This window comes from Aptenodytes forsteri, unplaced genomic scaffold (assembly GCF_000699145.1).
Source record: "Aptenodytes forsteri isolate BGI_AS27 unplaced genomic scaffold, ASM69914v1 Scaffold8, whole genome shotgun sequence".
In the NCBI taxonomy this organism is placed as follows: Eukaryota; Metazoa; Chordata; class Aves; order Sphenisciformes; family Spheniscidae; genus Aptenodytes; species Aptenodytes forsteri.
In genome coordinates, this window is record NW_008796218.1 from 5,517,845 (window position 1) to 5,532,852 (window position 15,008).

Consider the following 15,008-nt stretch of genomic DNA (forward strand, 5'->3'; position numbering starts at 1 on the left):
TGACAGCCACCTACCATCACATCCCCCACTAGTCCTTCTCTATTCACAAATAGCAAGTCTAGGAGGTCATCTTTCCTAGTTGGCTCACTGAGTACCTGTGACAAGAAGTTATGTCCTGCAAACTTCAAGAATTTCTGAGACCCGCTCAGACAGGGTCTGAGGACAAGGGCCACCGATCCTGAAATTTCTCCTAATTGCCTATAGAATAACTCATCAGTGCTTACATCCTGGCTGGGTGATTGGTAGTAGACATCCACCACAACATCTCCTTTGTTTTCCATCCCCCGAATCCTCACCCAGAGGCTCTCAACCACATAATCACTAACTGTAAGGGCTGTACAATCAAACCTCTCCCTTACGTATAGTGTGACACCTCCACCTTGCCTGCCCTGCCTATCCCTCCTGAGCAGCCTATAGCCCTCCATCCCAGCACTCCAATCGTGCGACTCGTTCCACCAAGTCTCACTAATACCAATGATATCATAGCTCTGGGAACTGACCAACACTTCTAGTTCATCGTGTTTGTTTCTCATACTGCGTGCATTGGTGTACAAGCATTTCAGATACGTCCCTGAGCCCTCTGTGCTTTCAGGAGCAGTGTGTTACTCCCACTAGCACTGCCACCCTCAGGTGATGCCATGCCAACCCTCAGCTTACCTACTGCAATCCTGTTGGTATCCCCTCCCCGCACTGATTCTAGTTTAAAGCTCTCTCGATGAGCCCCACCAGTTTATGCCCAAAGACGCATTTTCCCCATTGGGACAGGTGGATCCTGTCCCAATATACCTTGTATAATATAATCCCCAGTATACCTTGTCTTGCAAATGCTCTTCCATGGTTTAAAACCCCAAAGTTTTGGTGCAGGCACCAGTCCTGAAGCCAGGTATTGATATCCTGGGCTCGCTCCTAGCTTCTAGGAGGATCTGTTCCATGATCTTCCCAGGCACAGAGGTGAGGCTCACAGGTATCTTTCACTAGACCAGGTTGCTCAAACCCCCAGCCAGCCTGACCTCGAACACTTCCAGGGATGGGGCATCCGCACCTTCTCTGGGCAACCTGCTCCAGCGTCTCACCACCCTCATGACCAGAGGCAGCTCCCTCAGCCTGCCCTTGTGTGCCGTGTGCCCCGGCCCCTCACCATCTCGAAGGCCCTGGGCTGGGCCCACACCCACACATCAGTGTCTTTCCTGGACTGGGGAGACCAGGAGGGGACAGAGGAGTCCAGATGCAGTCGCCAAAGTACCAAGCAAGAGAGGAGGAAAGCATTTTCGCTGTTATTTTCTTTGTTTATTGATGTTTTTTTTTTTAAATAGGAGAGGGGATGGGGGATGGGAAGGAAAGGCTAACACCACCCATGGCAAGCAACACAGTAACTGTTGACGCTGGGAAACGGAACAGGTGAGCCTGCAGCATGTCTATGAATGGAGGCTGGGCCTCCCAGCTAATGGCAGGTGCGGGGGCTGGGTCGGGCACTCCTGCGACGCCGGGTGCTCCTGCGATGCCGGGTGCTCCTGCGATGCCGGGTGCTCCTTTGACGCCGGGCGCTCCTGCAGCGCTGTGTTGATGGTGTCATGGAGGGGAGCCACAGTTCTTCTTGATCTGCGAGTGGACCCACCTCCATGGGCTCCACGCCATCAGCCACGTGGTACATGTGGTACGCTTTGCTTTTGGACCTCTTGTTTCCAGGCATCCTTGGATCCTGAGGACCTCGAAGCTCAGTGAATTGTGGGCCAGCTGCCAGGGTCCCTGTATTTATAGGGCCCGAAACAAATGGCAGCAAGGTGGCTTGTGACATCAGGAGGCCACTGTGATGGGAATACATATGGCCAAATATAGCTGTTCTGGGAGTTGGGGCGCCTGTGGCCTGAAAGATGCCCTCATGTGGGAGAAGGGGGAGGGTCGGGGGGGCTGAGGGCCCCTTTCCTGGGGATCGCTCCCCTGTGCCCTTCTGCTGCCCCTCAGGCACAGGGACTACCCTCCATCTCCCCTCGTCTGCCTGGGCTCCAGCCCCCTCCTCATCCCGTGCCTGGGCTCCCCTGGACAAGATGGCAGCAATGGTGTTGCCCAAGCGTTGGGGGTCCTCGGTGACCCCTCACTGACCCGGCCCCCTGCAAGTGGCACAGCCACTTGCCCGACAGTGGATGAGAGAGGGGGCAGCATCCAGACATCCCGCTGGCGGGAAAGGGAGGCGCAGCCAGCCTGCGTAAGGGCTCCCAGCACTCCTTAAAAGAATTGCTAATTGCCAGGCGTTGTGTGGGCCCTTCTTCCCCATCCCCCAGCCCTACCCCTGGAGCATGGGGAGGTGCCATGTCCTCTGCACGGAGCCCCAAGGGAGAGGGAAGAAGGCCTGGTGCCCTCTGGGACGCTGTGCCGGCGTGACACGAGGAGTCTGTCAGAGGCCACCAAGGGAGGTCCTTGGGGCCTGGAGGTGGTGGGGTTTCTTTTCAGTCTGAGGTTCACCCTCGCTCTCTTCTCTACTTTTAAGGACAAACCTCCTCGCTGTTTTGTTTTTTTAATCCCCAGGGATATTTTTCGTGTTCTTCTCTAATACAAAGTATGGTCCAATTCCTGCACTCATCTGGGAGTTTCACCAAGGCGTTTCATGATGGCTATGGCAAAGACAAAGAACAACTCATAACGCTTTGGTCTTGCTCACGCTCTTCCTGGAACACAACATAGTTTAGGCTACTGGTCCTGCAGCATGGAATAAGCTGGGAAATGGGCTGTGGGTTGGGGTAGTGTATGAATTTTGTGGATTGTAGTGACAACAGTTTCCCGGGAGTACAGCAGCAATGACACGGTTGAGAAAGAGTCACGTCTGCGACTATCGTCTGTTCTGCTGATCAGTTAACATTCAGGTAAGAGAAAGAAGGCATACTCTCTCCTCCAGCTTCCTGGTAATCTCATAAATATATATGGATTTGATTAATTTTCATAACTGGTAGGACACAAACAGATGTTTTTGAGAAAGTCAGAAGAGACATTTGCTTAACTCTGGGATGACAAAGGGCAAAAATGAGGACTTTGTTCAGAATCGGAAAGAATCACAAATATCCTAACAGAATAATCTGCTCCAAGATACCAGTCTCCAAAAAGCAAGGACAAAGCGCTGTTGGCAACGTCATGGTAAGCCATGACACGACTGCATGAAAGAGGGCATTGGCTTCCAGTTCAGGTAGGTGATGCGACTGATTGTTACCATGGGAGTGAAATTGGTACAAGGAGATGAACACAGAGAAGTCTTCATCAGGAGCAAAAACCACACGAATGACAGTTTATGACCTCTACCTTCACCATCTAGGTAACATCCACTATTGTCCCTATTACTCAAGTCCTTTTGTGTTGCGCTTTCTCATTGTGCTTGTTTCATCTGAATCACTGGCTTTTTGCTTTTTCAGTGCTGCATTTTGATTTTCTGACTCCACAGACAGGTCCTCTTGGGTTGGCTCTTCTGCTTCGCTGCAGCTCTCAGAGTAGAATCCAGCGTTCTCCGCTATGACAGCAGGATCATCATCCTCGTAACAACAACAGCACTCCTCAATGCTTTGGCTGTGATGAAGGTCCCTCTCCTCTTCACTGATGCCAGTTACCTCGTGCTTTTTCTGCATTAAACCATGACGGCCCCTTCCCATGGTGAGATCAGTAAGCAGGGTTTCATTGCACAGACGCTCCTCATCTTCCATGCCCTCCATTCTTTCTGCCAGCTCTTCTGCAGAGGGCTGGCTCAGGTCAGGATAATCTACAAGGATTGTGTCCTGTTTGCGCTTGAAGCAATCGGAATTATCATAGACAGGATAGGTCTCTTCTGGATAACCTTAGGAATAAAGTGATATGCAGCTTGAAGTGTTATCAGCATTTAAAAGTAGTACTGACTTCAGTGATGGATGCACAAGTTTGTTAGAACAGTTGTTTTTAGCACTGCCAGTATGTGTCATCTATTTAATGCCATGTATACGTCACAGTATTAAATCCACAGCAAGAACGTGCAAAACATGACTTCTTGGGAGATGATGACAAAACTCCACTTATTTTTAGGGAGCCAAGATATCAACCCTGACTTTCAGGAGTGAATATCTGAGCTTTGCTGAAAGCTATGGGAGCTAACAGGTGAAAATTGAGTCTTAGATCTTTAAATAGATCCATTTTTTTTTGTTTCTGTCTACAGATTGACTCATGTTTTGAAGACTTTTGGTATAAACAGCATTATTTATGAAGTTGAAAAACCAGATATGTCAATGACTTTGTGCATTTCATTTTAGAAAATGCATCATGAACCTGACTTAAGAAAACAGAGCTCGAGGCCGCTGTTTATGCTTTATGTTTTGGATCATCTTTGAAAGCTTCTTAAAGAGCAAAGAATTAAGTCTGCATTTAAAATTATGATAGTGAGCAGCTCAACTAGGATATCTTGAAAACACATTTATGTAACAAGTAAATGCCAAGGAACAGAAAGGACATTAAAATAAAGAATTTTTAAAAGACAGACTTCCTGGAGTTGACTTTTACAACACTGGAGCAAACAAAGAATGACTAATCAATCAAAAGTAAAAACTGTAAGTTATCCAAAACGTATTGATTCTGATTTCCAAGGGTTTTATGATTTTGCATGAAATCTAGCCCAGCAAAGAAAGGGAAAGATATAAACCTACAGCAGCCAAGACCCAGCAGCAGATGGAGCATATGTGAATATTCATATGCCAATTCTGGCAGCAGATAGTGTAGTGTTTACACTAAAGGAAATGCTGGATGCCTCAAAATCTATTTTCTTTCTATTATGGTTGGGAAAACAAACCACCTCTTGCAAAGTTTTGACCACTGACTTCTGAAAAGGAAGGATAAAGTTAACAAAAAATGTTGGAAGGATCTGGGACTGTAAGTAATCCTTATTCAATGCTTCTCGTCAGAGTAATGGTAAGAAAGGCTCTTGCTTACCTTCCCAATCCTCCATGTAAGGAGCTTCTTCAGCTTCCTTCTCAGGAGAGATGCCATCTATGAATTTTCCTTCTTTCATAACTCTAGTAATTTCTCGGAGTTGCTGAAGTAACCTTTTTTCCTGGTCTGTTGTAACATTTTGAGTGCTGCTAGAAAATATTAGACACCAGAATTCAGTCCACTATTATTACAAACTATTAACAGAGTTTGAACCCAACTGTTTGGTCCGTCCCAGCAGCACAGTCTGAAGAAACTTGGCTGCAGTATGATCACTATTCAACATCTGCATGTGGTCTGCACTTCAGTTCAGTATAAAGGTTTATCCATTTATCCAGAAAGCCTGCAAACTTAAACAGGTAAAGGAACATTGGCAGGTACAGCCAATGTGAGAGCAAGATGAAAGTGATACACAAGCAAGAGTTACGGTACCAAAGACATTACAGAAATTTCTGGCCTTTAAAAAGAGTGTTAGGTGAGAATTCGAGGGCCATATCTTGTTTGAAGCATGATAAGAAAATGTAATTCACAACCTATCCTACATTTAAAGCAACTTGTGGGGCTGATCAAAATGTCTCACACAGACATTAGTCTCAAGAGTCTAATGATCTCTAATTGTGACGATTAAAGGTATTCAATTTGCAAGGCCTCATTAAGAAATGTCAGTTGGACAGATCATCATGTTATTATACAGAGTCAACAATGCTGCCTGGCAGGGAAGTTGGGGGAGAAGCAGGAAGGAAGATTTAAAAATGAAAAGAAGGTGTTACATTTAACTTTAACTTGCCTTTTAGAATCAGAGGCAGAGTGGGAGAGGACTGAGATTTTTATCAGATTAAAACCAAACTATAATTTTGACTGGTTCTACACTGCTGATTCTAGTAATTACTACTGTTCAGGTAATACAATTACTTACTGTTGTAACAAAAATGCTTCCAACAGATAAGATCATGTAGTCATTACATGTTATTTTCTCTGGAAGAAAAATAGTCTCCTAAAAATCTTATGGACAAAAAAGAAGTATTTGGAGAGTGGTGATCTGAGGTCTACTAACTAACTCAGTAGGTCAGAATAAGAGAGACACTGGCTGTACTTAGGGGTGAAAATGGTTCTGACTGTTGTGCTTGTTTCATCCAAGTTGTTTTTAAGCAGGTGTTTGATCTCTGTGTAAGTGCCAGTTCAAGCCTCTCAGGGGACTGAGGCTACTCTGGCGCTCTTTTGAATCTCGCTGAGTTTTAGGCAGGATCTATTGCCCCTAGTTACCCAGAGAGGGTGGCCCTCGGCACGCGCAGAATGCTGAACTGTAAGCGGTACGTGAGGTCAGACAGGTATCTCTGGTGATCTCCAGACCATCACACAGGCAGATAATTTCCAAGATTAGACAGCTGCTCAGTGAATCTTAGGGGTGAGATGGGAAGAGGGGAGCTGGAAACAGATTAATGATTTTGGATTTAGGTGATTAGTATCTACCTAAACCTTGTTTCAGGTACCTGAATTCTCATAAACTTGAAAACTTGCAGCACCCATCTTCAGTTTTTCCTCTTACTAACTGTCATGACTAGAGCAGCACTTTAATAGGTACTTTGTGCTACTCTACATATACGGGAATGACGGTGACACGATAGTTACTCCACTAAAGGCAGCAGAGTCATACCGGTTTAAAGCCAAAGAGATTAGCAGCATACTGCTGGTTTGTGCGACGGCGATCAAAGCACTCACCCTGGGCTAGGTTTTGTGCACAGTTGCACACAGTTGTCTGTAACTGAACTTAGCTCAGGAGCAGGCCCACTGGTTTCATTAGCAGCTACCCAGATTAAACTGTTTGACTGAGATCACAAGGCTAAACATCACTTCTCTGTGCTTCCCCTGGGGGGCACTTTGCCCCACAGTTTGAAAAGCTGATATGGTCCAAGCACTGTATGGAGGTTGCACTGAGTCCCCTCAAGTTGCGGTGGCAGTTTGTTCCACAGAACAAGCGAAGGTGTGAGACAGCATCTTCTCAAAAGTCTGGGTTATGCAGATGTAGAATTTGAGATGTGAATTAAGAGGCATATAAAAAGAAATGGTTTCATCAGCTAGCTGCCTTTGACAGAAGCTGTAATAGAACTGCCAAACTAATCCTTTTATAGACAAAAGTGTATGTAATTTGAATATATATCACCTGGATAAAGACAAAGAGGCCTGTCTGTTTAGCACAATGGGGAGATATGCTAGCTCAGATAATAGGATCAATCAATGCAGCTGCATCACTGTGGCATTTCATATAGGAAAATTCCTAATATGCTGGATACTCTCATTACTCACACTACTGTCTTATTGCAACACAAGTTCTCTGTATTTCAGAGTATTCCTCCTCCAGATACCTTGCTTAAAAGACAAATCTCCCTGTAGAGAACGAAAAACCAAAGCCCATGCACTACTTCTACTTCATTTAAGGCCTCTAGGAAGACTTACTGTAGGATGCTGGCAATACATAAGACATCTGGCTGCCTGCGTACGGGAGATTTACCAGGGTATAATGCACTTATGAATACTAAGAGAACAACAGATGCAAAAGGTTTACAGTGTAAGAAAAGGTAATTATTTTTGCTCTGTGTGTTTGTAGCTCCAACACAGCTATTACTTTTCATAGTGGCGATGCTTACGTTTTGTAGAGTCCCAAAGTGCTCACTAACAGGTAAAGTAAAGGTTTTATTCTTATACTGAGATCAGAACGTTTCCTAAAGAGCTAGCATGACTGCAGTGAAAATCCATAATCTAACATGGTATCTAAGACATGTCAACTGGTATTTTTTTGCTTCATGATCTTAAAATAATCACTATTAAAATGCAGCTATAGCCCAAGAATAGCACCCCACAGAGTACAGCCCCTCTCTCTTTCTCCCCAGTTTATGGTAAAAAGGTAAGTTTTTCCAATTGACAGCCTGGTAAACAGGACTTTAAAAACAGGTAATCGAGCTGCATTATTTCTATCTCTTACCTAATCACCAGAAATTGAGATTTTTTTTTAAAAGATAGTATTGTACAATACTCCCATTGAGAAAAATATTTACAAGTATTCTTCAATTTAAAGTGGTTTCAAATTACCAAATTTTACAGACAGTGGTGAAAAGAATATGGATAAGACATCTGTGAGAATGGGTAGGGAAATCTTTTGTACCCATTATATCACCGTCCCAACATTGAAACACTCTGCTAAAAGCCTGGAAAAAAGCAATATGCATGCTTTTAATGCAGAGCGCCCTATATAACCATCAATCAAGCCTTTATTTCTGAATCATCAAAATCCCAGCAAGGCTGCTCATCTCTACTGAGAGATACTGGACTATAAAGGTCTACATTTAGAAACTGAAGATACTGAGGTCCCCTTAGTGATAGGAAGTGATGATAAATTACAAAACTGTACCATTTAAATTTGTAACCTGTTGAAAAAAGAGGTGGGAAGAGTGCTAGGTTTTCTCAAAGCTGTGAATCATTACATCCTTAGGTACTACGTACTACCCATTTAAGCGTGTGCAATAGGTAACAGTTATCTTTGTCCGTCTCTCACTTTAGGTGTGGTTACGTTGCTGAGGACCTGGCCTGGCCATCGTTTTTTATGACAATGCAAAATACGTCCTCTGGTTTGGCTCCTAATACTTCACTTGGCAGGCTGGGAGTTGCTGTGCCATATCTAGTATAATGGGCCATGGTATCACCTGGGGTCTTTCAGCATTAGTTTAGATTTTATACCGGTTACTTCTTTCTCTTACTTTCCTCTTGTAAGGATTTCTGTTTAACTGCATATTAATAAATGGAGCTCAAGTAATTTTTGCTCTCTTCCTCTTTCCTTTTTATTTAAATCTATCAAATCCATACTGAATAAGCCTAGCAGTGTACTCTGTGCTGTAATTACACTTTCTAACCAAACATTTTCTTTTAAGACATTCATCCAGTATTACCGAACTTAATGAGTATCACAGTGTAGATTAAGAAAGCTTGAAAGTCTGGGTGTGTTTGAAAAACAGCTATTTGCTCCATCTAGACGTGCTTTTTCCCTTCTCTTTAAAGAGGCTACATACATACACAATTCTTTAGCAGATTCAGATTCTGATTTCCCCTGAGGCCTTTAGATCCATCTATATAAATAGTTTGGTTGAACAAAGCAGGGAAGTTCTACTAAATAAAGGCTCTGAGCCAATAACACAGAGTGGAACAAATACTGGATCAGACCTTAAACCCATTTTCTCAGTAAAAAATATCCTATCCTGCGAGTCAGCACAATGTCTGGGCAGCTCATAAGCCTATTTCTGGCAGCTTAAAGGTACACATAGAGCATTGTTTTAGCTCTCCAAAACAGAGATGAGTAATAGTCAAAATGGTATCCCTCTGTTTCACTAACAAAACCAGGGCAGCTTAGGGGTTCTCCTGCTGGAACCTGGCCTAATACAGGCAAGTTTGGCACGTCGTCTTGCTGAGACGACTGCAGCTGCAATACAGGGCATGGTGCAAAGTGGGCAAAACTACACACTCAAAGAGAATGCGGTTTGAAGCATAAATGAACATAACGTGCAAGTTCAGCACAGAATTGTTCCTACAGAATGGGTTAAAACAGGCATTGACTGATCCAGACAAAGTTAACATGTTACAACCTGAACAGCTATCTTTTTTGCTTGCAAATGTCACCTTAATATTCATGGTATTGAAATTTTCAAACACTGCAGTTATGCATTGTCCTATTGATGTGTTGTTACACTCCTTATGAAAACATAGACTTGTTTCCAGTGTTTCTTTATAATGTAGAATAGTGATCTCAGATTTATAGCAAACATTAATAAACATATTTTTAAATCCTGATTTTACAACTCTCTTTTTTATATTTAGAAGCAAATGCGTGGATTTACTGGTTACAGGGTGGAACTAAGTTATGGAATCAGATTATTATACAATTCTGCCCTTAAAAGAAATATTTTATGGATATTCTAACAGGCATATACATAGATTATAACAGCATTTCTATTTAGAAAAATAATCCATAGAGCTGGAAAATAACATGAAACAAATGGTTCTCTTTAAGGAATCATTCAGAATATTACTTTGGTCACAGCAGACAGGTTGATTTATATACTTTAAATGTAGACGTTTTATTTTCTGTTTACACATACCTATCATTATCTTCCAAATAACACACTGTACAAAGGGGGAGGGTAGGGATAGTTGCTTTTCTGTTTAAGGAAAATGAAGTTGGAAAAAAATATTTATTTTAAATATAGATGCTGAAAAGAGAAAAACTGCAGAACAAAAAGCGTGATGTGTAAAATCAAATTTCTACAATCTGAAGTAGTAATAAAAATGCTATTTTAATATAGCCAATGTAAGAAGGTTTAATTTCTAATCAGAGCAGAATCTCTCCTTAAAATGCTGTAATTTGAAACATACCTGTCACAATTAGGCCCTACTCTGTTGATTAATTTTTCCATAGCTGCTTCTGTCTCTCGCAATTTTTCCTGGAGTTGAGTGAGCTCATAGTCAGCTGTAAAAGAAACAAAATCCCAAGATCTGTCAGTAGGAGCTTTGAAAATGTATCCCTGTCCCATTATCACAGGTAGCATTTGCTGTACCAAACCAAACTGGCTGTGAGGAAACTAAAACATGCAGCTTAAAGAGTTCTACCTACTTTTCCTGGTATAAGAAGGTGAAGACTATTGCCAGTGGTAATAGGACACACAGAAACCACCTTCTTTCAAAGGCTCCCGAGCAACCTTCCAATAAGCAGAGTGAGTGGGCCACTGTAAATGCCCTGGAGATTAAAGTTAGGGAAAAATACCTTTTTTTTTTTCCTCTAAGGAAACCATAGTGTTTTACTGTCTTACCTTTTTTTTTTCTCTAAGGAAACCATAGTGTTTTACTGTCTACTGCAGAATTAATAGTTCCCATGGAATTTCCCTGTTAAGTCCTTGGGAACAGAGACAAAAGATCACTTGAGCATTTTCTAACAAGTCTGAGGTTTGAGAAACCACATCTTTATCAAAGATTTAAAGTTCATGGGCTTGATGGCATCCAACCCTGCACAGGTGTGCCAGGGTAGGCAGTGAGTGCTAACCGTCCGCCAGGCTCACCCGGCTGAACAACAGCTCGCCACGTGGTGTCTGTCTGGGGAGCAAAGCACAGTATTTCCATGGTTGCACTTTTTTCAAAAAATGTGTCCATAGTACAATAGTAGACACACATGCATACACGCAGGAACACCCATACTGGCTTTAATTTAGCTGAAAGTGTTAACAGTAAAGATGCAACAGCATGGACGTCAACAAAAATGCTTGAGCTCCTTGTTTGGCTTTTGTAGCTCATGCTCAAAATCCTATAGCTTAGACTTCATTGTTCCCAACTGCAGAACAAAATGAAACCAGCCTGGGTTAGTTAAATATTCAGCTGCTACAGGCACACCCGTTTAAGCAGCACAAAGGCACAACGGAACTCCAACATAGTAGGAATGGAGAAAGCCATCCACAAACATCCTGCTTTTGGGAAGATCTCTATTCTGCAGAGAATGTCATTACTTAATGTATCACTGTTGTCATTCTTTTGCATGTCTGAGACTTTAAAAACAGGGGAAGGGAAATTGGCAAAGAGAAAGGAAGTTACTCCCTCCAAGTCATTATGAAAGTGTTTCCTAGTCCAGTGACTTGTCCCCTGCTTTGCTACAGCTTGCAATGAATGCTTGAGGAATACAAATGAAGAGCTCTAGAAAAAGGCAGAATAATTTTCATTACTAGTTCTTTGGGTGACAATGACAGTAAATATTTAACTTACTGCGAAGTTAGTTTCTCTTACCAAGCATTAGAGAAAAAAATACAATTACCGTTGCTAATAAATTGCACAAAATTGCCAGGCACAATGCAGTACAAGTGCACTGAAAATACAATCTATAGCACTGAGTATCTTAGGTATTCCTAATATACGCATTAATGTCAAGATAATTACAGCTATGTTAAGAGAATTACCTTACTGCTAGCACTTTCTATAAAGCCCTAAGTACTTTTCTTTCCTATTACAATTTAGCCAGCTAAACACAACACATTTAAATACTGTTATGGCAACTACTCATCCAATCTTCAATAGTAAGCTTATTAATTTATCTAATAAATGTCTACAAATAGTTGAATCTATCCCACTGATGTTTAGGTAAAATCACAATAATGTTTCAGAATACTGTTTGCTTTCTCATCAAAACTTTGAGCATTGCAGAAAGGGAAGGGAAAAAGTAGGGAAGTGCCTGGTGATGGCTAAGAATTCATAAATTCAAAAAAATGAAGGTAGCTTTTAATAATATCTTTATATACTATTACTGGAATATTGCGGATTATAGAATAATTATAGATGGACATCCTATTATCTATTTTTAATCATTAGCTACATAGCTTTTCAGCAAATCCGTACAGTTAATTCCATGAACCTCATGAAAAGACATTGCTTCCAGGGGGGCTTGGGATCAGGCTACTATTGCAGAGTCTCATTAGCTGAATGAGATTAGAAAGTGACGGTGCAGTAATTCACTTTAACTCTTGCTCATTTCAACACAGAAGCTTCTGGCTTGTTCTTTATGGGGAGGAACAGCAGCTTTACAGTGTACCCAGAACTTGAAGAACCTGGTTGGACCGTGCCTCTACAAAGTCAACAGCTACACAGATACAACTCAGAAGTCATACTCACTGATTTTCCTCTTCATGTTTCCAGGTGCAGCAGTAGGGCATTTCCGCCCTCCAGCAATAGTTTTTCCCTTGGAAGCCAGCTGATGAGTGAAAAAAGACGACCCTTCTATGAGTTATAGCAATAGTAATATATATGCCTCAAAGGCAACAGAAAAAAGCATAGAAAACTACAATATGCCAGAAAGTAACCACAGAAAAGCATGCCCAGCAGCAAAAACAGACAACCGTGAAAGATGCCTGGGAGATCTTGCCAGCTGAAAACTCCTAAAAGACACTTGGAACAAATGATATTTTTAAGTATAGTGAAACCATAACTCATCAAAAATAACTTTTTCATTTTAGACTATTTATCTGCTCCAGCCTGATCCTGTAACTCTTCTGCGTATAGGAGGGAAAAAACAGTGCATTGGGCAATTATTGTGAAATAAAGGACAGGTTCTGAAGAAATTATATGTGACCCCACTTGTCGTTCTTGCAATGTTTTCTGCCATTATTCCTTACCAACTTTATACCTGCAGCAAAGATACTGGCTGGCTCTATACAGAAGCTGCAGGCTATCTATTTCTTTCGTCTTCTGTGTTGTCCTGGTTTGATCAGCTCACCCAATTCACCTCGTTCTTGCCTCTCATCTGTCCAGAGCAGGCTCAACTGTTTGGACTGCTCAGTCTGGATTCAGCCCCCACTCAAAGGAAAAAACATTTCCACAAGTCCACTTCTCCCTCCTCCCACACAGCTGACTGTCATCACCTACATGCAAGTCACGTCTGCATAACAAAAATCCATGAGAAGGTCACATCACGTGTGAAACACTTCAGGGTAATTTGGGCTGTGCTTTTTTAAACTAGCTTGCAACCAGTTCCTCAGCTGGGGTAGTTCCAGCATGGTCAATGGAACCTTACAAACTCCCATTCTCCAACAACATGGTGCTTTTGTTCCAGAAGGTACGCAGTAATTGTACTCCCTCTCTCCCACTTTAAATGCATAACAATACATGACATATACAGCATATATAATATGTAGTCACACATAATAGAAAAGAATACTATGTGTATATTCAAAACCAATTTAACGTTGTTCTTGACATACACATTTTCCTGGGAGAAAAAAAAATCCTTAAAAAAATTATAAGAGGTCAGAGGCCAATACAGGATTTCAGCAACCTGTCCCTGCATTCTTAGCTACAGCCTTTGCAATAGCAAAAACCACAGCATACACCAATCTTTCAATCACCAGCCAAAGGTCCAGCATAAGCATTTTTTCTTGAGCAAGGCTGAAATGGAAACCAATCGTTTCTCTTTTGAGGTTTTTTTAGTTGTTATTTCCCTGACTTTTCAATTTATGTTGGTCTTACCTTAAATAAAATGTACAGGATATATAAGAAGATGCCAAATCCATATATAGGGATAATCTGCCCCACGAGACCTCTCCCAGTTCCACCAGTGCTTCCACCACCACCTCCACCTGCCTTGGCTTTGGCAACTGCTTCAGCAAGGTGAGTCCTTGGAAAATGAGGGGCAGCTCGGCTGTCTGGAGTGGCCTGGTAAGGCATCCTTGGTGGAAAGCGACCAAGCTTCCCTGCAAAAAAACACACAACGATTATTTGTCTTGTATTACCTTTCACCCTTTTACATGCAGCCTAAAATTGCAGCAGAAGCGGCTGACGTCTTTTCTCCACTTTTAAATGCACCACCACTGATGAATAAAGTAACCTGTTGGACTGTAAGTAGTAAGTCTGTAAACTCAATCCTCAGTCACTTACTATATGCAGTGCTAGGAGTTAGGTATACACAATTACTCTCTTGATTTTAAGAAGAGAAAAAGCTGGCAGGGCAATTAACAAAACACGGAGTTTAACAGCTATATACTTGTCCAAAGACCCTATAAATCAGCATCCCTAACAGGATGAAAACCCAAACTCTTACTTCTGGTTCTGTGCTCAAAAAAACCCCAACAACGCATTGGTTTTCTGCTGTGAGCCTGATCTTTCAATATTACACAAAGGCATGTTAATATATAAACCACTACCCACCTAGTGTCCTGATACATGACTGCAGTGTTTGCCCAGTATAGATTTTCGGCTATTGCCATAAGAAGCAGTGTTTTACCTGTTTTTACCAAATGATTAATGAAAGATAAAGAAAAGTGATGGCACCTCAAACTGTTCTCCGTAAAAAGGTGTTGGGTAAAGCAATATAAGAGACGAGATTGAATATTGCTTGGGACATACGGTCTTCAGCATTTTAGAGGGGAAAAAGTGGTTTCTAGCCTTGAGAGAGGCAGAGAGTATTTAAAACAAGAAAGGGGAGTGAGCGTAAATGGACACATGGATGCTAGAGTAAGACTGCAGAGAGCCTGAAATGGTGCTGTGGACGATTTCATTGAACTGAA

General features: G+C 42.1%; 1 protein-coding gene across 1 annotated transcript; it reads right to left on the reverse strand.

Moving 5' to 3' along the window:
* Window positions 1-2,282: 2,282 nt before the first annotated feature.
* On the reverse strand, window positions 2,283-14,184 carry RIC3 (RIC3 acetylcholine receptor chaperone). The gene is made up of 5 exons (XM_009288795.1): window positions 13,972-14,184; window positions 12,622-12,700; window positions 10,348-10,441; window positions 4,933-5,078; window positions 2,283-3,814 (listed from the first exon to the last, which is right to left on the reverse strand). The coding sequence occupies exons 1-5, from the start codon at window positions 14,167-14,169 to the stop codon at window positions 3,324-3,326; spliced, it is 1,008 nt and encodes a 335-aa protein (XP_009287070.1). The 5' UTR covers window positions 14,170-14,184; the 3' UTR covers window positions 2,283-3,323.
* Between the last annotated feature and the right edge of the window lie 824 nt (window positions 14,185-15,008).

What these genes read in the sequence shown, in the direction of transcription:
- RIC3 (XM_009288795.1), bottom strand. Translation starts at nt 14,169, where the DNA reads ATGCCTTACCAGGCCACTCCAGACAGCCGAGCTGCCCCTCATTTTCCA. An exon ending in AAACATGAAGAGGAAAATCA is followed by an intron (nt 10,442 to 12,621) that starts GTGAGTATGACT and finishes TTTCTTTTACAG; the next exon opens with CTGACTATGAGCTCACTCAA. An exon ending in TTACATGGAGGATTGGGAAG is followed by an intron (nt 3,815 to 4,932) that starts GTAAGCAAGAGC and finishes TTTATTCCTAAG; the next exon opens with GTTATCCAGAAGAGACCTAT.